Source organism: Sus scrofa, chromosome 7 (assembly GCF_000003025.6).
Source record: "Sus scrofa isolate TJ Tabasco breed Duroc chromosome 7, Sscrofa11.1, whole genome shotgun sequence".
In the NCBI taxonomy this organism is placed as follows: domain Eukaryota; kingdom Metazoa; phylum Chordata; class Mammalia; order Artiodactyla; family Suidae; genus Sus; species Sus scrofa.
The window spans coordinates 40,727,534-40,752,003 of record NC_010449.5 but is presented as its reverse complement, the minus strand read 5'-3'; the positions used below and the strand labels follow the sequence as shown (position 1 = coordinate 40,752,003).

Here is a 24,470-nt window from a genome sequence, read left to right as displayed (position 1 = left end):
ATGATAATAACCAGCCCAGCATAGAGAAAGGCTGGGAATCGGGAATTAGGGATTAAATCCCTGAGCCTGCCAGGGGACCAGGCTGGGCAACCATGGGCAAGACACCTGACCTTTCTAGGCACAGGAAAAAGAAGCTGCTAGACCCTGTCATCCCTGAGGTCATCTCCCATCCCGCTGTTGTAGAATTTTTGTCTGTAACTTGAAAAAAATTGTTTAATCACTTGAGTCCTCAAGGACCGTTTTCATGGGCTAAAGCAATAAAAAGTTGGAGTTCCCATCTTGGCTCAGCAGAAAAGAATCCAACTAGTATCCATGAAGATGCAGGTTCAATCCCTGGCCTCACTCAGTGGATCAGGGATGTGGCATTGCTGTCAGATATGGTGTAGGTCAGAGACCAGGCTTCTGAGTTGCTGTGCCTGTGGAATAGGCTGGCAGTTGTAGCTCCACTTTGACCCCTAGCCTGGGAACTTCCATATGCCCTGGGGTGGCCCTAAAAAGCTCCCCCCCCAAAAAAAATCAATAAAAAGTTGACATGGGGCAGAATGGTGACTTATTTAATTTTCTGGAGAAATTTCAGGTTTTTTTCTTCTAGTACCTCATTTAGGACTTAACCTTGTGAGGTTTTTTTTTGTTTTTTGTTTTTTAAGGAATCAGACAAATAGCCCTGAAAATCTTCCATTTTGAAATATCAGATATGTAAACACCTGCCATAGTCTGGGTCCAAACAGGAGAGAGAAACTACACAGTGGATTTAACAAGAAAAGTTTAACATAAAGCAGTACTTGGAGTTCCTGCTATGGCTCAGCAGGTTAAGGACCTGACATTGTCTCTGTGAGGATGTGGGTTCGATCCCTGGCCTTGCTTAGTGGGTTAAGGAGCCAGCCTTGCCGCAAGCTCAGGCATAAGTGGAAGATGCGGCTTGGATCTGGTATTGTTATGGATCTGGTGTAGGCAGGCACCAGCAGCTCTGATTGGACCCTTAGCCTGGGAGCTTCCATATATACTGCAGGTGTGGCCATTTACACAAAAAAAAGAAGAAAGAAAGAAAGAAGTGAGGGAGGGAGGGAGAAAGAAAGGTAGGAAGAAAGATAGAAATAAAGAAAAAAAAATAACAGTACTAGCTATGATAAAAGTAACCATTACATATAAGGATACTCCGTTGAGTACTCGAGAATCACGGGACAATAACCAAGGAATGACAAGCCTGCAAGGGGTTCGCATCTCACTGGGGAAGGTGTGATCGGCCCCGTGGAAAGCATGGAAGTTCACTGGCCTGGCAAGGCCAGAGCTGGTTTGGAGTTGCTAGGCAAGCAGGAGGCCACCCTCCGGAGTTCAGGAGAGGAGCAAACAGTCAACAGTGGGGGCCCAGGTACACAGCGGGACCCAGGTGCTGGTGGGAACAGGAGGGCCTCGGGCGGCACAGGCCTTGCAGAGTAAGTGGCAGATCTGTGAGCACACCCTGGCTGTAGGCAGGCTGTACGGAGGCCACATGGGGCTCTGATGGCTGCATCCAGAGCCTGCAGAAAGGCTGGCACCAGGAGGAGGCTGCAAGGTGCCAGCGGGATCACATTCCAGCTGGGGCTGGCTCACTCTAACCCCTAGCCCCTTCCAAAGGCAGAGGAAGGGCCTCTTTGTCTTGCAGGAGCCTTCCAGCGCTCTCTTCTGGGAAAGCCTGCCTTCCTGCACACTTTAGAAATGCTGGGAGTCCCGTGGTGGCCTAGCAGTTAAGGATTCAGTGTTGTCACTGTAGTGGCCTGGAGTCCCATCCCTGGCCTGGAGACTTTGCATGCCATGGGAGTGGCAAAAAGAAAGGAAGAAGGAAGGAAAGAAAGACAGAAAGAAAAACAGAAAGAAAGACAGACAGACAGACATAAAGAAAGAAAGAGATGAAAGAAAGAAAAGAAAGAAAGGAAGGAAGAAAGAAATGCTGCTAAAGGGAATTCCCACTGTTTCTCATATAGCATTTATTGAAGGTTATCTCGGGGGCAGAGAAACAATAAATTGATAAGTGACATGACATCTTCAAGCTTGAATGTCATCTATCCTCTCTCAATCATTTGTCCCTTTTCTGGACCTTGGTACCCCTCAAATAACTTTTGGTCAATAGTCAACTTCAAGTTCGTATCTGGATAAGGATGTCTATGTAGCCTGTCTGTTCATGGTGTGTCTTATCCCAATAGTTGTCAAATGTTTCTCTTGGATTCCTGGATCGCCGATCCTTTCAGGGATTCTGGGAAGTCACAGCTATGTTCAAAGTCATTTCTCCTGGGGTTGCTATTTTGTGGATAAAAATCTGATGTTCCCAGAATAAGTCAAGCCTGTGGAGTAATGGAGACATCACGCACATATAGAAAAAAAAAAAAAAAAAAAAGGGCCAGTCTCATTCATTTATGATCTTGATGAAGCAGTAAAAAATATCTACTGTAATTAATTTTCAGCCTTTGAGTGCGTGTCTTTGAAACACGCTGATGGAGGAAATGAGAAATGCACATCCACGTCTTGGGCTGCATTCCCAAGCATCATAGCTCCCTTGAGGAAGCACTTGAGCTGTGGGTTGACCAGAAGCTTCTCTTGCAGAATAGTTTTGACCTGGAAGACAACTGGCAGACCAACTGTGGTTTTTCCGACTTGGTATTTACTGGCCTGATAGTTCCTAGAAAAATCGATGAAATGACCTTGTCATTTCAAGACAAACGGCTGACCATATTCATTGCCACTGATAAAAGACAAGCTTTCAGGAGAAAACTGAGAATATTGGAAAACAGGTATTTGCCACCAGGAGCTTGACAGCTTCTCTTTGCTTGAGCTTTTCTGATGAGCTTGGTGGTGATATTACTGAATGTGATATCTTGCTGCTGTTTGAAGAAATGTATCAGCTTGTGGAAGATCTACTTAACTCAGGGAAATGCTATTTTGCAAATGATGAATTTGTGATGTTATAAAATCATTCATGGGTAAAAGATCCATTCAAAATGTGAGACAGATGAATGAGTTTTAATGGAAAGAAGAACTAGGGTTTCAAATTCCTCCTGTCAACTAGCCTTTAAAAAACTACTATTGTTGAGTAGTTTTTCAAACAACACTATTTGTTGAGTTTTGGTATGTTATAAAAGAGAAATACTCATAATTATCTGAAAAGGCTATTAAATTACTCATCTGTTTTCCAACTATGTATCTGGATAAGGCCTAATTTTCTTCATATACTTCAAACAAATAGCAAAAGACTGAATGCAGAAACTAACTTCTATTAAGCAGACTTTAAAGATTTTGCAAAAATATAAAACAATATCACTCTACTTAATTTCTTTTTTTAGATGTATGGTTTCTTTATATTAAAATATACTGTTGTTTATCAAGTGCTGGAGGGGGTGTGGAGAAAAGGGAACCCTCCTGCACTGCTGGTGGGAATGTAAGGTACAGCCACTATGGAGAACAGTTGGGAGATACCTTAGAAATCTAGACATAGAACTTCCATATGACCCCGTAATCCCACTCTTGGGCATATATCCGGACAAAACTCTACTTAAAAGAGACACATGCACCCACATGTTCATTGCAGCACTATTCACAATAGCCAGGACATGTAAACAACCCAAATGTCCATCAACAGATGATTGGATTCAGAAGATGTGGTATATATACACAATGGAATACTACTCAGCCATAAAAAAGAATGACATAATGCCATTTGCAGCAACATGGATGGAACTAGAGACTCTCATACTGAGTGAAATGAGTCAGAAAGACAAAGACAAATACCATATGATATCACTTATAACTGGAATCTAATATCCAGCACAAATGAACAACTCCACAGAAAACAAATCATGGACTTGGAAAGTAGACTTGTGGCTACCCAACGGGAGAGGGAGGGAGTGGGAGGGATTGGGAGCTTGGGGTTATCAGATACAACTTAGAATAGATTTACAAGGAGATCCTGCTGAGTAGCATTGAGAACTATGTCTAGATACTCATATTGCAACAGAACAAAGGGTGGGGAAAAAAATGTATACATGTAAGGATAACTTGATCCCCATGCTGTAGAGTGGGAAAAAATAAAAAAATAAAAAAATATATAATGTTTATGTAAACAAGTAATATTTATTAGTATTATATATTAAGGAATACATAAATAAATATTTGAAATTTTTTAGCTTTAATTATAATACTGTAAATACTGATAGTTATAACCCACGTAAACGATAGCTTTTTGGGATCCTCAGCAGTCTTGAAAGGCAAATAAGGACTCTGAGACCAAAAATTTTGAGAACTGCTATTTCAAATAAATGTCCATTAGTCCGAGTTCCCGCTGTGGCCCAGTGCGTTAAGAACACCCATAGTGTCGATGAGGATGTGAGTTCAATCCTTGGCCTCGTTCAGTAGGTTAAGGATCTGGTGTTGCTGCAAGCTACAGTGAAGTCACAGATGTGGGTTGGATCTGGTGTTGCTGTGGCTGTGGGGTAGGCCAGCAGCTGCAGCTCCCATTCAACCTCTGGCCCCAGGAACTTCCATGTGCCACAGGTGCAGCCCTAAAAAGAAAAGAAAAACAAAACAAGTAAGGTCATGCTCATAGGTTGTGTGGGGACATGAATTTGGGGGGATCATAATGTTTTTGCCAGTCCCCAGTCCCCATTACTCAGAGCCTCTTTGGCCCACAGTCCATCTAGGTTACCCCTCCTACTTTTCAGAGTCTGGGCCCATTAAGCCCCACCACATTCTTCCCATTTGATGTTTCAAGTGGTTGCCACAAAGCTCACCACATTTGACCCATGAGTTTGGCAGATGGTTTCTGTGGGCCACAGGACTGGTGAGTTATTAGGAGAGAAAAAGGAAACGGAACAACTCAATAGTTTTAAAACCAAAACAAAACTAACAACCCAATTTAAAAATGGACTAAAGGAGCTCCCTTTGTGGCTCAGTGGAACAAACCTGACTAGCATCCATGAGGAAGTAGGTTTGATCCCTGGCCTCGCTCAGTGGGTTAAGGATCTGGCATTGCCGTGAGCTGCAGTGAGGTGAGTTGCTGTGGCTGTGGCATAGGCCAGCAGCTGAGGCTCTGACTGGACGCCTAGCCTGGGAACTTCCATGTGCCATGGGTGTGGCCCTAAAAAGCAAAATAAAAAATAAAATAAAAGTGGACTAAGGACTTGAAGAGATACTTCCCCAAAGAAGACGTGCCAATGGCCAACAGCTATATGAAAAAATTCTCCATATCATTTATGCAAACCAATGAAATCTCACCTCATCCCTTTCAGGATGGCTACTATGGAAAAAACAAGTGCTGGCAAGGATGTGGAGAAATTGGAACCTTTGCACACTGTTGGTGGAAATACAAAGTGGTGCAGCCATGATGGAAAACAGTATGGAGATTCCTCAAAAATTAAACAAAGCTACCAAATGCTCAAGCAATCTCACTGCTGGGTAGTTGTCTGAAAGAACTGAAATCAGAATCTGGAAGAGATTCTATGTTCACTGTAGCACCATTTAAATAGTCAAGATAGGGGAACAGTCTAAATGTCCATTGACAAATGAATGGATAAAGAAACTGTGGTATATACACATAGTGGAATATTAGTAGGCCTTAAAAAAGAAAGAAATTGGAGTGCCCATCGTGGTGCAGCAGAAACCAGTCTGATTAGGAACCGTGAGGTTGCAGGTTCAATCCCTGGCCTCGCTCAGTGGGTTAAGGATGCTGCGTTGCCGTGAGCTGTGGTGTAGGTTGCAGACTCGGCTTGGATTTGGCATTGGCTGTGGCTGTGGTGAAGGTCAGTGGCTACAGCTCCAATTAGACCCCTAGCCTGGGAACCTCCATATGCCGTAGGTGTCCCCCCCCTCCAAATAAAGACAAAAAAAAAAAGAGAGAAAGAAATTGTAAAATACACAAGTAAGTGGATGCATCTTGAGGCATTATGGTCAATGAATTAAATCAATCACAGAAAGACAAAGATTGCGTGCTTACACTTGTACGAAGTAACTAGAATAGCCAAAGTCATAGAATCAAAGAGTGGAAAGGTGGTTGCCAGGGGTGAAGGGAGGGGAAGCTGGAGTTGCTGATAACAAGAATACAGTTTCAGTTGAGCAAGGTGGGCAAGCTCTAGAGAGCTGCTGTACAACATTGTATCTGCGGTCTACGATATTGCATTGTACACTGAAACATTTCATAAGAGGATCGAACCCATGTTAAGTGTTCCTATCACAAGGAAAGGAGAGGAGAGGTGGGGAGAGAAGGGGATCGGGAAAGAGGGGAAAGCCGAGCAAGAGAGATGGAAAGACAGGGTAAACGACAGACTCCTCGCATGTTATTTCTCTTGGTCTTTGGGCAATTTTTGCTTACTAGGTCTAGAATCATAATTTAAGACAGAGATGGAAATATGGAGAGCAGTGACAGCCACCAGCCTCTACACCCCTGTGAAGCTGAAAGCTCATGGACCGGAGGCTGGGATGTATCACACACGTCCAGCATCCCCATCCCCTGCTCTGTGACCTTGGGTCGACATGCTTCCTGTCTGGGCTGGGTTCTCAGGTTGGTGTCCACGCATGGCAATCAGGAGCTTTGGACCTGGAGCCAGATGACTTGGGCTCATTCCAGAGGCCCTTGGGTCAATGATCTCCCCTCTCTGTAATTTCCCTTCAGCTTCCACATCTGTAAAATGGAAATACTGTCTCACTATGCAGGTTTCCCATGAGGGGTAAATGCATTAATAATATAGGTAAAACCTTAGAATAATGCCTGACTGTATAGGCATCTGTGGGTATTAGGAACATTATTGCTATATGAATTTTTTGTCCAGCTAATAAGAATTCCAATATTTTACTAGTTCCTCCTTCCACTCACTTATGATCGCCTCCAGCCCCACCTCCACCACCAGAGGCAAAACAGATGAGAATGTGCGGACATGGCTTTTGTTTTTTTGTTTTTTTTATTCGCCATTTACATCATAACTGTCCCTGGGGAAAGGTTCCTTCGTCAGGATGTCTCAAAGGACCAAGAAGCAGCTACCTGCCAAGTGAGTGCTTCTTGGGGAACTGACGTCACGAATTCAAGTTAGCCCCAAGCTATTATTAAATTAATAGTCGCCTGTCTGAGTGTGGCTTTATCCGTAACTTTAGCGCCGGGGGCAGGGGTGGCACCTGCCCCGTGCCCTCCACCTTTCTGATTATATATAACAGAGCCTGTCGTGTCTGAAGCCTTCACGGTGGGTCTGTTTCCAGCACTAGGGAAAATGAGAACTGCATAGAGACGGGGCTCTGGGTGGAGGTAAAATAACTGTAATTTCATAGCAATTACCTACAGGCAACACCGGCAAAGGCGCCAGTTTTCCATTATAAACCTGAGCCTCTGCTGGGAGCAATTGGCGAGGTAGACAGAAGCACACAATTAGGTTCTCGTGTATGAAAGGAGGCGTCGTTGCCTCCCCATGCGAACCCACAGCAAACAAAACCTCAAGGGGAAAAATAATGTGCTGAGCTTGGAATGTAGCTTTTTCCTCCTCCTCTTTCAAAAAGAGAAAAAAAGAAAATCTTAGCACTCCCCCCCCCCCGCCCAGCCCCCATTCCAGGATGTTGGTTGGCTTGTCGGCTGCCGTGCCAGCAAACCTGGTCTGGGGGCCTTCTCATCTGGTGCCCTCACTGCCAGTGGAGTCTGGTCCTGATGGGGCCATGGTTTCCAGGGGAGCCAACTGCGGACTAGAGCGAGCGGGTGATTTCTCCCTCCAAGTGCCCTTTCGAAGCCTGCAAACCACTTGGTGGAAGTAAATTATGCAGGGATCATTTCCCCCCCTTTTTTGTTCGTGTGTTAGCTGAAAATGGAGTCTTTATAAAATTTCACGTCTCTGCAGCCCACTCAAAGGTAAAGATAGACTTGCCTTTTAGACCAAAAAAAAAAAAACCCACTATTTTGAGGAGGGTACGGAGAAGGTGAAATATGGGGAGCGGAAGTAGGCAAACCCTCAATAATGCTACCTGTCATGGTTATCTCTGTGTTCCTGTTTCAAGCCCCAGCCCGCCCCACAGGAGGCCATAAGCTCCTGAATAAATGCAGTTTTGAATCCCCTGCGGAATTTCCTCTAGTGCCTTGAACATACTCGTTGGTCAATATGCAGTCATTGAATAAAAGGATAATTTAACCAGTGAATGGTTTATCGACACAAGGTCAAGTAGTGGTCAGAACTAAGTGGAATATTGATGAAAGTCTTGAGCCTGCTGACTGGTTTAGATATAAAGAAATAGGGTCAAAGTCTGAGGATTTGTTCTTATGGAACAGGGACTAAAGAGTAGAAGAAGGTAAACTACAGAGGAACCTACTTTGGTGAGGTATAGCCAAAGAAAAGCATTTCTAATTATTAGCACTCTACCCTCAGAATGGAGTGGTTTGAGAGAGAGAAATGGCTGGTGAGTGGAGATATCCAAGCATCGATGAGATGATTACTTGGGAGTATAGAAGTTGGTGGTCTGACATAATTTGTCTTAGACTATGTGATTTTGAAGATTTCTTTTTACCCTGAGATGCTAGAGTTCAGTGGTTGCAGAAAGTTATGATTCTACCGACATAATCACCATGCTGGAAATTCAAATTCAGTTCAACACATATTTATTGAGCGCTTACCCTGTGCCAGGCATCCCTCTGGATAAACATTAGAAAGACAGCAATAAAGCATAGAGGGCAGCTGCCCTTTAAAGTAAGGCTGGGGGAGTTCCTGTCATGACTCAGTGGAAAGGAATCTGACTAGCATCCATGAAGATGCAGGTTTGATCCCTGGCCTCCCTCAGTGGGTTAAGGATCCGGCGTTGACATGAGCTGTGGTGTAGGTCTCAGAGGCAGCTCAGATCTGATGCTGTGTCTGTGGTGTAGGCCAGTGGCTACAACTCCGATTCGACCCCTAGCCTAGGAACCTCCATATGCTGTGGGTGCGGTCCTAAAAAGACAAATAAATAAATAAATACATAAATAAAGTAAGGCTGGGGCATGGATTTAGTCAGTTCTTCTTGGACCAGTGGGACCAGTGTCTGGGAATCCCGTATTCCTTCTTGCTAATGCGCACACACCAACTCAGGATCCTGGTGCTCTTCTTTCCAGGCTGGAATCGATGGGGAAAGCATTGGCAACTGTCCCTTCTCCCAGCGTCTCTTTATGATCCTCTGGCTGAAAGGCGTCGTGTTCAATGTCACCACTGTGGATCTGAAAAGGTAAAGGACCCCGCATTTATGAGGAATACGTTTTGCTGCAGGAAGTGAGAATCTTCCACGAGGGAGGGTGGAAACTGTCCCGTGGTTCCCAGCAGCCTCCTGCTCACACATCCTTGGCCGGACCCCTCGGAACAAGGGAGGCTGCGAAAGTGAGCATCCCCCTTGGGACACAGCGTTTCGCTGTCCTGATGAGCAAGTCCCGATTAGTGAAGGAAGGAGCAGAGAGTGGGCCTTGGGCATTGCAACTGAGAGTGTCTGGCACAGAGATGGGCACAACACCTAAAAAGCCCAATGTGAGCCATTTTGGTCATACTAGTGCCCCCCATGCTGGGGGACCCCAGCCGGACTTTAGATGAGAGAGGCTGAGTTTCCAGGCTGTTGGGATCTGAGCCATTTCCCTTACCAGGTTCCCATCTGTACACCTCCTTATGTGAGAACTCCGGATTGAAGCTGGGATGGAGAGTAACTCAGGGTTCTGCTTTCAAAGGGCGGTTTTAATGGCTGTTAAAAACTCGGGCGTTATTCACATCACACAGCTTTCCACCTTGCCTTCGCTTTCCTCTTCTCTGCCTGCTCTTATTTGTTTTTAAAGTTTTATCAAAATATAGTTAATTTACAATGTTGTGGGAGTTCCCGTTGTGGCCCGGTGGTAATGAACCCGACTAATATCCGTGAGGATGTGGGTTTGATCCCTGGCCTTGCTCAGTAAAGTAGTCTATGCTCAGAATTCTGTTATCTTCTGGATACTTCCACTTGCATTTTCTGTTATCACTGTAAAATCTATATAGTGAAAATTATACTTTTATCTTTCCTTTGAGTTGGGGTCCCCCTGTGAATTGCTTTCTTCTTCCATTTTCCTAGGCACTGAAACGTTTCCAGGCCCCTTTTCTTGCCACCCCTGTGGTCCGCCATTCTCCAAGCCCAGGGCGTTCTCTCCCTGTGCTGTTTCTTACCTCCAAGCTCTCTTGTCCATTCTCACAATTCAAGCCCACACCTGGTCCAGGTCCCACCGCTGGGAGCTGGACTCTGTCTTTGTTCTTCAAAGTAGTCCTCATCCTTCCAGGTTCTCTCTCTTTCTCTCTCTCTCTGATCCACCCTTTATATTATCATAAGGTTATTCTTCCTAAAATAGTCCTTTAATCATGTGGTTCCCCTTGCTCGGGAAACCTCCTGACACTTTGCATTGCCTGTAACATAAGTTTGTCCTTTGCTCTGTTCTTCCCCATATTATCTCCCAATGCTTCTCCCCATACCTATCCACCTTTGGCAGGTTGGATGACCTTCTGCTGCCCTGGTCCCTTTGGCCTCCAGCCATTGCCTGGATGCTTCCTCGGTCTCATAGAGGTTGTCTTTCCTGAATGGAGAGATGGTACCCAGACCCCGGGAGCAGCCCTCTCCCCTGTGAAACCTCCCCCTCCCACCCCATCAGTCTCAGGCACATCTATCATTCTGCCCTCCCTCCAAGCTCCCCCAGCATCTATGGTCCATGGCGCCCTGCCTCATCATTTTGCATCTCATCTACAATCCCAATGCTTTTCAACTGGTGCATGTTTTCCCATAAAAAAAAAAAAAATCACATAACATGTAACCCTGTGAAGGAGACCTTACTTCTTCGTTCTGTACGAGAAAACCCATTTAAATGACTTGTTCGAGGTGCTCACTTAGAACTGGAGGGGCTGCCACTAAAACCCATCTTCTTGGTTCACATGCCATGCCTTTCAGGACACATCAGTTACAACGTTTGTTTTGTCATTCACAGGAAACCTTAAATCCCTCAAAGGCAGATTGAGGCCATTTTTTAGGTTCTTTATATCCACTCTAGCAACCGAGGCAGTCATTCAGGGCCCCGACTAATCTCTGTCAAGTGAGTGAACACGCATGCGTGGTGCAGACCCTGGCAGCCACTCAGAGCCGACCTTCTTACGGTTGGAAAGATTGCCTCCTTTTCAGTGCGAAGAGGAGGGCGTTGGAGTATCCTCTGTGCAAGCAAACTCATGTGTTTAGCTGGAGATCAGAATGGGAGAGGGAGCCCCCGCATTCCTCAGATGCTGACCATGCTCTTTCTATCTGTTATCACATCTGGTCCTGCCAACAGCCTTTGGGGTGGGCCAGGCCGGTGTCACAACGCCGGTTTCATAGATAAGGAGACTCTCTTACGGACCAAAATATATACATTATATATAGTAAAATATTAATAGAATGTATATAATTACAATGTAAATTCTATAAATATGTTTTTTCTGCAAGAAAGTCTCCTTACTTAAAATATATATATATATATATATATATATATTTGGGAGTTTCAGTTGTAGCTCAGTGGGTTAAGAACCTGACGTAGTCTTCATGAGGATGTGGGTTTGATCCTCCAGCCTCACTCAGTGGATTAAGGATCTCCTGTTGCCACAAGCTGCAGCATAGGTTGCAAGGGCAGCGCCAATTTGAACTGTCGCCTGGGAACTTCCATATGCTGCAGGTGCAGCCCCGATAAAGAAAAAACAAAACAAAACATATATATATATATATATATATATATATATATATATATATATATGTACTTATATGTGTGTATATAAAGAATTAAGGAGTTTTTTGAAATGTATGATGCAATGACAACATTTAGCAATTCCTAAGAAAACTATTTCTTAACCGGGCGTTCCCCCCCTCTTATTGGCTGAGTGACCTTCTGTTTTCTGAGCCTGTTTCCTTATCTGTGCTATAGCGATAAAAATGGTGCCTTTGGCGCTACGGTCAGGGCTTGGTGGTTAACGAACCCTACTAGTATCGATGATGACGTGGGTTCAATCCTTGGCCCTGCTTAGTGGGTTAAGGATCTGGTGTTGCCGTGAGCTGTGGTACAGCCATGAGCTGGGGCTGCAAATGCGGCTTGAATCCCGAGTTGCTGTGGCTGTGGTGTAGGCTGGCAGCTCTAGCTCCGATTCGACCCCTAGCCTGGGAACCTCCATATGCCACGAGTGTGGACCTAAAAAGACAAAAGAAAAGTGCCTTATTTGTAGGATTGTGAGGGGAGGCAGACCTGGACAGCGCTTACCTTCGGTGTCATGCTGCCTTGAGCAAAAACACCACACATGTGGATTCTTCTTAGTAGCCCCCTGCCCTCACAGAGCTGACCATCTAGTCAGGGAAGGAGGACTGGTGTATACCAAATAATCGGCAAGTTAATTAAATTCTAATTATATGATTTTAATTATATAATTATAATTAGATATAATTATATATTTGATACATAATATATATTTTATCATATAGTCTACATGGTTTGAAATATAAAATACATGATCTAATTATATGGTTTTGATTACATAATTATAATTAGTTACATATTATAATTATATATTTTAATAAATATAAATTGTATATATTGTGTATCTACATTTATAAAAATATCTAAATTGTATAAATATAATACTTTTAGCAAGAAAGACTCCTTACTTAAAAATATATAATTACATCTTTAAAAATATACTTATATTCTATTTTATCATATAATATATATTTTTAATATATACTATACCATATGTAATATAATCCATTATAATGCTATTTTTATCATTATATCAGTTTCATATAATTTGCTGAAGAGGGTCAGCAAGAGAGGGGGCCCCCCCTCCACCAACCAGTGTCCCTGGCAGTATCAGCTGGGCTGCAGCAGCCAGAGGCAATGTTTCCCAAGGATGCCAGACTCCGGAGTCCCTTGTTCTGTCGAGTCCTAGAGAACAATCAACATCATAATTTCTGGATTTTTAAGTCCCCCAGAGAGGTCATTGCCGAAAAAGAGACTCAGTATAGATGTCCCCTCCCTGCTGAGAACCCAAGCAGGACAAGCTTATGTCAGCTCTGAAAAACAGGCAGAGAAGGTCCAGCATGTCCTCTCATTGTCTAAAAGGAGGAACACACACAAGGTAAACAAAAGGCCAGAGGAAGTTAGATGTCAGACATGCCTTGGTGGCCATTGTCTGAGGAGTTCCCCGTGCCACCGAAGGCAGCTGGAGAGCGTGTGGTGTGGGGGCAAGGACGTGGGAGGGGCACCTTAATTGAAATTCCTCTCTTCCCCTCCCAAGCTGAGGACGCCAGGAATTTGTTTCATTACAGACTCCTCTTCGCCCCTTGTTTATTCTTTTTTGGTTCCTCCCTCTAGTTTTCCTTGCCTGCCTCCCACGAGGAGTGGCACGTTCTCAGAGAGTGAATTTGATGCTCGGTCCCGCCCTGCGGGGGGTGGGGGGGGGAAGAAGAGGTCTCCATCCCTCTTCCTCCCTCTGTCCTCTGTGCAGCCCCCCCATCTCCCTCCATCCACCAGCCCTTCATCTCTCCCTTTGCTCCATCTACTCCTGCATGTTGAGCACAGGGGGAAGCCCAGAAGCACACTCTTGGACGTGAACAACACCCCCTGTCAAACACAAGGTCCCTTCCTTCCTGTTGGACAAACCCTGAAGGGCACAGAAGAGAATTTCTTCCTGTAAATGCACGAGACTGGATGTCTGAATATTTAAAGTTTGGGATTCTGCCTAGTACATTTTTGTGAAGCTAATTGGTGAAGGAACTTTTGAAAGCAAACCCCAACTTCCGCCCTGGGTAGTGGAAGCTTGGCACTAGTTTAGCTAGTCACCTGTGATCACTTTCTGCCTTTTCCATAGCTCTCAACTCCATCCTGACTTGCTCCTTCCTCACTGGAATCCCCCCCAGGGCGGGTTTCCTGTGTCACACCACATCCTTCCAGAACCTTCTCCCACCTCCCTTGCCCTCCACCCCACACCTGGGCTGTTTCTGTTGATGGGCCTGTTGGGCAGCCGGGGGAGTCTCATGGACAGTATATCCCAGGTTCCCCGTGAGGCCCCTCGTGCAAGCTGACCCCCTTCACCTTGCTCTCTCCACAGGAAGCCCGCTGACCTGCACAACCTCGCCCCCGGCACACACCCGCCTTTCCTGACCTTCAACGGGGATGTGAAGACGGACGTGAATAAGATCGAGGAGTTCCTGGAGGAGACTCTGACCCCTGAGAAGTAATGAACTGCCGGTTTCTAAAGCCCCTGACAGGGAGGGGTCCATGTCAGGTCTCGGGAAGCACAGGGTTAGCTTTGAGGGGGCAGATTTCCAAAGGGGTTGTGTGTTGACTGAAAAAAGAAAATTCAGCATGAGAGCTGGGCGTTAAGTTTTATTTGGGGGCCAGATGAGGACTACAGCCCAGGAGACAGCTTCTCAGAGAACCTTGCTCTGAAGAGGTGGGGTGAGGTCAGTGCATGTGTGATTTTGGTGAAGGGGGCATCCGTGCAACCAAGCACACATTTTGGCAGAAGGTTACTGCTAGTCCCGAGGAGCAGATGTCTCCCTTCATGATTGTAGTGCTTTTCTAGATGTGAGATGATATAAGAAATTGGGTTCATAAAATCTTCTCCTGAAAATATGATCTGAAGGCTTCTTCTGCTGGTTTTTCCCAAAGCCCACAGTGCCTCACTCCTGATTTCAGCCCCAAACTCCTTTCAGGGTGTGGTGAAGGGCAGCAACTACAGTCAAGTGACTTCGTCCTCATAGAAGCAGATAGCAAGAGACGAGTTTTATGTGGCATTCATCAATCCAGAATATAGGATCCTCTTTTTTTTTTTTTTTTTTTTTGTCCTTTTGTTTTTTAGGGCTGCACCTGCAGCATATGGAGGTTCCCAGGCGAGGGGTCTTTTCGGAGACACAACAATGAGGGATCTGAGCCACGTCTTCAACCTACACCACAGCTCACGGCAACACCAGGTCCTTAACCCAATGAGCGAGGCCAGGGATTGAACCCACGTCCTCATGGATGCTAGTTGGGTTCATTACCCGCTAAGCCACGACGGGAACTCCTAGGACCCTCTTTTTAAAGAAAGTTCCCACATGCTTCTCCCCACCCCAGAGGGCTGCCAGCCTCCAACCTGCTCCACAAAGTTCAACTTCAAGAGCTGATGCTCCCTAAGTAGGTCCCTGCTCCAGGTCACTCTGCCAGTGATATGCTGTGACCCTTCCAGTCAGTCCCTTCTCTTCTTTTGGCCTGTGGTCCCTCCTCTGTGAAAGGGGGGCCCTTCATGCCCACTAGTCAGGTCCCTCCACCTTCATCCACCTGCGCCTTTTTTATTTGTTTGTTTCTGCACCTGTGACACGTGGTTGTTCTCTGGCCAGGGAGCCAGTCTGAGCCACAGCAGTGACAACCCTGGATCCTTAACCCTCCGAGTTACCAGGGAACTCCCAGCTGTGCCTTTGGGGGACTGTTTCTCTAGCTCAGGGCTCTCCCATCTGTATCCACAAGGGGACCAAGGGAGCCCATGAGAACCTCGGAATCATATGACCATGTGCACGGGTAGATTCTTCTAGGGCAGAGCCATCTTCAGATTCATCACCATCTCATCAGATTCTGGAGAACGTCCAGAATCCTGATGGGGCTAAGCCGTGTGGGACCTAGACATGCCTGCTCTCCTCCCTCTCCACCCACGTGACCAGTCCTGAGCTCTGCCGTGCTGGTCCAGGTCCCTCTGGACTGCAAGTGTGCGTAGGAGGTTTACTAAGTCCATGGCTCATGTGTCTGTGACCTATGATCTGCTGTGCCTAGGTAGAACCCCCAAACTACTAAAAGGCACAACCCCAGAAGGCCACCAAGGTGTGGCCTTAGTGATGAGGCCATCCACCCCTGCTGAGCCCCTTAGATGCCTTTGTATGGGTCAGACTGGGGCAGGTACCACAATAACCACCCCCCGTAAATGTCAGCAAGCTGGTGCTTCAGCCCCACAAAGGGAGAGACCTGCTGTTCTGCCCACAGCAAAACCACCAGCCTTGGCTGGTTTCCCCTGGCTCCAACTGGGGTGGTGGTGGGGGGTTGGTCCGGTGGCCTGTGTCCTGAGGTCCCTGGTGCAGGGCAGCCTGGCTTCTGGTTCTCTGGGGAGCAGCAAAACCCCCGTTTCTGTCCAAGGAACCCTGGTCCAGGGCATTTGTTTCTCATCACACCACTGTTTGTAAAAGCTGCTAGAGAGCCAAGAAATTGTGGGAACCTTTTTTCCCCTTAGCTTTATTTTTTAAAGGGAAAAAAAAAAAAAACAAACAAACACACACACACACACACACACACATACAAACACTCCAACAATTTTTTTTTTCTTTTAAAGATCACATTTAGTCACACAAGCATTTGGTGTCAAAATGAGGAATCCGGGAAGTCTCAAGTAGTTTCTAAATGAGACTAACTGCCACCCCCATCCTGAGACTGTCCCAGTGAACACTCCATGGGAAGTGTCAGGATTATGGTTGACAAGCTGGCCTTTATCTTTTATCCTCATGGAATGGCCGGAGTTAATGGGATTCAGAACCGACAGTCAGGAGACCAAAGTCCCGCCACCTTTCTGTACGATGCTTGTTGTACTACCTCGGGCAAGCCTCGCTCCCTCTCAGGCTCAACCCATTCCCTCACCTCTGAAATTCTGTAGTTTCCAGGGTGCTTTGCAGCAGAAGTTCTATGATTCCATGAGTTTTTCTTTCTTTCTTTCTTTTTAGGGCCACATCTGCGGCATATGGAAGTTCCAGGCTAGGAATTGAATCGGAGATGTAGCTGCTGGCCTACACCACAGCCACAGCAAAACACAGGATCCAAGCTGCATATGCAACCTACACCACAGCGCACAGCAACACCGGATCCTTAACCCACTGAGCGAGGCCAGGGATCCAACCTGCATTCTCATGGATCCTCGTTGGGTTTGTTAACCGCTGAACCACAAAGGGAACTCCTCCATGAATTTTTCAAAGTGCTTTCTCAGGGCTGCTTGTTGTTTAAAATAAACAGTGACAAACATTCCAGGGCGGTGGGGGCGGCAGTGAATGGATAAAGTCCAGTTACATGGCATGTCATTCAGTCAGTCAACTATCAAGCAAAGTCTTAACAGGATTCAGAACCACGTCAGACTTGGAAGACACTTTGAATTCATTATTTTTAGACATGTTTATGGATGTTTCATGATAGTCAAAGTTTCTTCTAACCATCTTTAGAATGTTTTTTTTTTTTTTTTTTTTTTTTGTCTTTTTGCTATTTCTTTGGGCCGCTCCCACGGCATATGGAGGTTCCCAGGCTAGGGGTCGAATCAGAGCTGTAGCCACTGGCCTACACCAGAGGCACAGCAACGCAGGATCCGAGCCGCGTCTGCAACCTACACCACAGCTCACGGCAACGCCGGATCCTTAACCCACTGAGCAAGGGCAGGGACTGAACCCGCAACCTCATGGTTCCTAGTCGGATTCGTTAACCACTGCGCCACTACGGGAACTCCACATCTTTAGAATGTTGAGAGGCACCCTCCGTACCAACGACAGGGTGGCAGAGTGGCTGAGAGGGTGAGCTTTGGAGTTAGAACGCCTCGGGTTCTAATTCGTACCAGTGGGTTATGCTACACAGCATACAAACTGGCAAACTGGCTGCAAAATCTCAGTAGTTGAACAGAATATGGGTTTATTTCTCACTCAGGCAAAACCTAAGTGGGGAGTATAGCCCTCTTTCATCTTGTAGCTTTTAAAATACATTTCCTCTGGGGAGTTCCCGTTGTGGCTCAGTGGTTAACAAATCCGACTAGGAACCATGAGGTTGTGGGTTCCATCCCTGGCCTCGCTCAGTGGGTTAAGGATCTGGCATTGCCGTCAGCTGTGGTGTAGGTCGCAGACATGGCTCCGATCCTGTGTGGCTGTGGCTCTGGCGTAGGCCGATTCGACCCCTAGCCTGGGAACCCCCATATGCTGCAAGAGTGGCCCAAGAAATGGCAAAAAAGAAAACTAAAAACAAAAAAACCATTTCCTCCAAGGCCCCTCTGCAGGGAAAGAGGGAGGAAAGGGATCATGCGAGATGTTTTGGGGGTCGAGGGCTAGGAGAGTTTCCATCACTTCCCCTTCCATCCTGTTGGCCAGAATCCCGTCACACGACCCCCAGCCTAGCTGAGAGGGAGAAGCTGGGAAATGCAGAGAAGCACATGGATATTTAATGAGCATGCGTGGTCTCTGCTGGAGGTCAATTACTCAAAACCTCTCTAACCCCTAATTCTCACATCTCTAAAATGATGACCGTCATGTTGATCTTGAGGGGCTGCTGTAGAAGGTTGTGCTGCTTAGCCTAGTGCCTGGCATCGAGTCAGAACTCATTCGATGACAGTTGGAAGCTTTAAAGAGGTCAGTGCGTCCCGTGGGACCGTCTCCCAGCTGCAGTCATGAGGACATTGGTGAGCTCAGGTCTTAAAACTACAGATCCCAGGGGGTGAGTTTTTATGAATAAGCCAGACCCCCTCCACCTTCAAGGATTATTTGTTTAAGTAGCAGGGACAAGACAAGACAACACACTGCAGGAGCAGAAGAGTCAGAAGCATTAATCCGCTTCTCCAGTGAGGGTGTGATGAGGTGAGGAGGCAGAAATAATGGAGAAAGGACAGAGAAGACATTCTTCTACTTTTCAGCTCATTAGAAATTAGAGGGTCAGAGCTCTTCTTGTGGCTCAGCGGAAACAAATATGACTAGCACCCATGAGGATGCGGGTTCAATCCCTGGCCCCGCTCAGTGGGTTAAGAATCTGGCGTTGCCGTGAGCTGTGGAGTAGGTCACAGATGCGACTCGGATCCCGAGTTGCTGTGGCTGTGACTGGCAGCTGTTACTCTGATTTGACTCCTAGCCCCGGAACCTCCATATACTGCAGGTATGGCCCTAAAAAACAACAAAAAGAAAGAGAGAGAGAGAGAGAGAGAGAGAGAGAGAGAGAGGGAGAAAGAAAGGAAGGAAGGAAGGAAGGAAGGAAGGAAGGAAGGAAGGAAGAAAGAAAGAAAGAAAGAAAGGAAGGAAGAAAGGAAGAAAGAAAGAAAGAAAGAAAGAAAGAAAGAAAGAAAGAAAGGGAAAGAGAAAGAAAGAGAAAGAGAAAGAAAGAAAAGAAAAGAAAGAAAATGGAGAATCAACACTTAAGCTGCCAGGAGAGTCCCTGGAATCAGCAGAGGTCACCCCATGAGGACAGGAGGACTGTCTATCTCTTTCTCCAGGGTCCCCTCCATGCTGGAGCCAGAGCCTGGCCCCTGTTAGGTGCTGCCGCATGTTGCTTTAAATGTATGGTGTCTTTTTGTTTGGTGGCGTGGTGGCCTATGGCCAATTGGTAAGACATCAGTTGGGACCCTAGGCCAGTCAGAGCACTTCCGTCTTGCCATCGTATTTTATTTTTTTGCTACTACTTTTAAAAAGTTGTTTTGATGAGAGGCCAGCTGGTTTACTTCCCAGAATGAAGCTTAAGTGCCTGTCTAAGATGGATGCATTTGAACTCAGATATCTTAAAGACGGAGTGGAGAATTTTCATTAGTTAGAGCAGAGGTTGGCAAACTTTTCCGGAAAGAATCAGATAGCAAGCATATTTGACTTTGTGGGCAACATAGCCTCCATCACAATTCCTTTCTTGTAGAGTTAAAGCAGCCATAGACCATATGTAAATGGATGGATGTGACTGTGTTTCAATAACTTTCATATTGTTTTCACACATCATGAGATAATGTCCTTCTTGGAGTTCCTGCTGTGGCGCAATGAGGATTGGTGGCGTCTCTGTAGCACTGAGATGCAGGTTGGATTCCCAGGCCAGCACAGTGGGTTAAAGGATCTGGTGCTGCCACAGCCGTGATGTAGGTTGCAACTGCGGCTCTGATCTGATTGCTGGCCTGGGGATTCCATGTGCTGGGGGGAGCCAAATAAAGAAAAAAAAAAGGAAGAAAGAAAGAAAAGAAGGAAAGAAGCAAGAGAGGGAGGAGGAGAGGGGGAGGGAGAGAAGAAGGAAGAAAGAAGGAAAGAAGGAAGGAAAGAAGTAAAAAAGGACCCCAGGCAACAGACATAAAAGCAAAAATAAACCAATGGGACCTAATCAAACTGACAAGCTTTTGCACAGCAAAGGAAACCATAAACAAAAAAGACAACCTGCAGAATGGGAGAAAATAGTTTCAAACAATGCAACTGACAAGGGCTTAATCTCGAAAATATACAAACTTATACAACTCAACAACAGCAAAACAGCCAACAACCCAATGGAAAAATGGGCAAAAGACCTGAATAGACATTTCTCCAAGGAAGATAGACAGATGGCCAACAAGCACAAGAAAAAATGCTCAGCATCTCTGATTATTAGAGAAATGCAAATCAAAACTGCTATGAGGTACCACTTCACACCAGTCAGAATGGCCATCATTAATAAGCCCACAAAGAGCAAATGCTAGAGAGGGTGTGGAGAAAAGGCAACCCTCCTGCACTGTTGGTGGGAGTGTAAATTGATACAACCACCATGGAGGTCCCTAGAAAACTATACATAGAACTACCATATGACCCAGCGATCCCACTCTTGGGCATATAGCCGGACAAAACTTTCCTTGAAAAAGACACAGGCACCTGTATATTCATTGCAGCACTATTCACAATAGCCAAGACATGGAAACAACCTAAATCTCCATTGACAGATGAATGGATTAGGAAGAGTGGCATATAAAAACTATTCTTAGCTAATGGGAGATACTTCAACAAATGATGGGCTGGATTTGGTCCACAGGCCGTAGTTCGCTCACTAAGTTAGAGGAATTGCTCTTTGACTGTCACCAGATGGTATCACAGCCTTATTTCTAGGATGTTTCTATAAATGAAGCACTATTTGCTAGCCTTCGAGAGAAACAAAATGTGCCCTAGGACCCACTTATTTGCAGACTTAAAATGTATTGTAAATTTGCAGCTAAAATAAAAGCACTTAACATCCTGGACTGGGAGTTCCCGTCGTCGCTCAGTGGTTAACGAATCTGACTATGAACCATGAGGTTTCGGGTTCGATCCCTGGCCTTGCTCAGTGGGTTAAGGATCTGGCGTTGCCATCAGCTGTGGTGTAGGTTGCAGAGGCGACTCGGATCCTGAGTTGCTGTGGCTGTGGTGTAGGCTGGTGGCTACAGCTCTGATTAGACCCCTAGCCTGGGAACCTCCCTATGCCGAAGGAGCAGCCCAAGAAATGGCAAAAAGACAAAAAAAAAAAAAAAAAAAAAAAAAAATCCTGGACCTTAGCTGCCCCAAATCTGGTTACCAGTATCTGTGAGATTAATATTTAAAGATGCACTTTTCCTAAGAACAGTCTTCAGGTGGGACATGATGCTAAGAAGCCAAGTCCCAATGAAGCACAGTGCTTCTAAAACAGGATGGCACTGCCATGGTCTCTCCGAACACAGGGCCTTTTGTTGCCCATCTTGGATTTGGTACCATCCACTCGTGTTTGGCCCACACTGAAGAAACGGTCAGATTACCGGAGATCTGAGCAAATGACGGCATAAAGCAAACAAACAAAACCCAACATAGCCAAATGAAAAAATGCATTTTTCTAGGCCCCACTCACTGTCTTTACATTATTACCTTATCTGTCTGTCTGTCTGTCTGTCTGTCTACCTTATCTGTTTGTCTGTCTGTCTGTCTGTCTATCTGTCTGTCTGTCTGTCTGCCTATCTATCTATCTATCCATCATCTATCTATTTTGTCTTTTTAGGGCCACACCTGCGGCACATGGAAGTTCCCAGGCTAGGGGTCAAATCAGAGCTGTAGCTGCCAGCCTACACCACAGCCACAGCAACACCAGATCTGAGCTGTGTCTGTGACCTACACCACAGCTCACAGCAATGCCAGATCCTTAACTCACTGAGCGGGGCCAGGGATCGAACCTGAGTCCTCATGCGTACAAGTCGGGTTTGTTACTCATGAGCCATAACAGGAACTCCTCCATTAGTACCGTATCAAGCGAAAAGAAGGAGTACTTGGTATGTATTCATACTAATGTAAGGCATTCAACTCTAAGAGCCTGCCAGACTCTATGTGAGAAAGCCGAATTAGAGAAGAATGACTTTCCATGTCTTGGAAGATCACCTGAGAGGGTACAGGAACCCTTGCTTTGTGCCCCTAGTCCGAGCAGAAGATTTGATGGTCCCCAGGTACTCAGGAAGAACCTGAGTGCAGAACCTGGGCAGAGCGCCCCCTCCTGGTAGATGGAGGGAGTTCCTCCACGGTGCTCAGCTCAGCTCCACAGTGTTTGAGCGCTTTGAGGGAAAACAGGAGAGTCAGTGAGAGGCCACTGGGCGTGAACCTTAAGAGCTGGGCTTCCAAAGTGAAACTGCCTGGGTTTGGACTCCTGTGTCTGCCTCCTGGCCACGAAAGCTTAGGCTTATTGCTTAGCAGCCCTGTGCCTCCTTTGTCTCCTGTGGGAAATGAAGCTGAAGATGGCACTTGTGAGTGGCAGACAATGAATTCATGCAAACGGGTTAGAATAGTGTCTGGTACAGAACAGGCCCTCAGCACAGGTCAGCTTTTGCTGATATTGGAGGCGTGATGTGATGGAGTGGCAAGATCACTGCTCCAGGGCCCAGAAATGGGGCTCTCGTGGTCCCTCGCTAGTCATCTAAGCTATCTAGTCCCCAGTTGTTTATTGTGAATAAAATGAGGATGATAACGTCTCCCTATCTGCCTGAGGGCAGAGGGCTGGAACCTGTGACTTGCCAGGACTCATCCAATGGCTATATCTGAAATTAAATAGCCACCTAACGGCAAGTGGACGGTCCTAACTAATAGGTCAGTGAAGGAGCAGGAAAAAAAAAAAAAAGAAAAGAAGAACAACAAATACTTGTGAAAAGCTTTGGGGTTCAACTACTTAAAACAATAAACCAAAAAATGCATTTTATGGAGCCCCTGTTGTGGCGTAGCATAAATGAATCCAACGCATAACTGTGAAGATGTGGGTTTGATCCCTGGCCTCGATCATTGGGTCAGGGATCTGGCATTGCCGTGAGCTGTGGTGTAGGGTGCAGATGTGGCTCGGATCCCACGTGGCTGTGGCTGTGATGTAGGCCAGCCGCTGTAGCTCCAATTCGAACTCTTGCCTTGGAACTTCCATATGCCGTGGGTGTGGGCCTAAAAAGAAAAAAAAATTCATTTTACATATAGAGCAACCATATGGCTCACCATCCGCTATTCACTCAGAGATCACAAAGGTCCATAACCTCTGATGAGGATAACCCAGCAATTGCCCCCCATCTCCTCCCACCCTTGACCATCATGTCAAATATTTGTGAAACAATATTTTTTGAACATCAGAATGGCTCGTTTTGATGGTGCCAGTGAGGTCAAAGCCACAGATTCCCCCCATGAGCAGGGGTACATCATTTAATCTCAAGGCCAATAGGAAACAGTCTTAGGACTGTTTGCCCCAGGTTGCCTCTTAGACTTTCGTGGCTTCGCAATGAAAGAATGTGTGAAAGAGAGGGGCTGGATCATTGAAAATCTATCTCAAAGCCTGGAAATCAAACAATTGAAAACACTCATCCGACTGATGGAGCCTGGTAACTTCTACATCTTATTCCCAGACACAAATAAGAAGTGTGTGGGAGTTCCCATTGTGGCTCAGTGGGTTAAGAACCTGACGTAGTGTCTGTGAGGATGCAGGCTCAATCCCTGGCCTTGCTCAGTGGGTGAGGGATCCGCCGTTGTCATAAGCTGTGGGGTACGTTGCAGATTTACTCTGAGTCGAACCCCCCTGGCCTGGGAACTTCCATATGCAGCAGGTGCAGCCGTAAAAATTAAAAAAAAAAAAAATGTGTGTGAAAGGTATTTCAGAAGAGGACCAGGAGTTCCCGTCATGGCTCAGGGGAAACGAATCCAAGAGGACGCAGGTTTGATCGCTGGCCTTGCTCAGTGGTTTAAGGATCCGGTGCTGCTGTGAGCTGTAGTGTAGGTCGAAGACACGGTTCGGATCTGGCGTTGCTGTGGCTGTGGCTGTGGCTGGCAGCTACAGCTCCAATTCGACCCCTAGCCTGGGAACCTCCATATGCTGCTGCAGATGTGGCCCTAAAAGGACAAAAAACAAACAAACAAAAAAGAGGTCCATGGGTAGCCTTCCTTTCAAGAGATGGTTTCTGGGCCTCTGTGCCAAGATGCATGGCACCTCCTTGCTCCCAGAATTAGCTCCATCCAGCTAAGGCTGTCATCGCTAACCTGGCAGTGGATGGTTATTTTAACATGGGTTAGGGAAGTGTCAGGGACCCCACCTGATAAAGAAGCAAACTCATTCAGAATTTCAATATGAATTTTGCATCGTTGCTGGTGGTTCCAGGACTGGGCCCTCTGGATGATGCGCTGATTCCCTGCCCCCAGACTGTGTCCACCCCCTGCCCGCATGCCAGGCGGTTCTCCTCATCTTACTGGACTGTTTTCTTCTATCTCTGAACTCAGGTTTCAAGTGCCCACCCTCCCTA

The 24,470-nt window shown here is 46.2% G+C and overlaps 1 protein-coding gene across 1 annotated transcript in view; it reads left to right on the top strand.

Moving 5' to 3' along the window:
* CLIC5 (chloride intracellular channel 5) overlaps window positions 1–24,470 on the top strand; it is a 124,974-nt gene that overhangs the window by 56,014 nt on the left and 44,490 nt on the right. Inside the window, 2 exon segments of the mRNA NM_001198923.2 lie at window positions 9,077–9,186; window positions 14,079–14,204. Of these exon segments, the coding sequence (NP_001185852.2) occupies window positions 9,077–9,186; window positions 14,079–14,204 (236 nt within the window).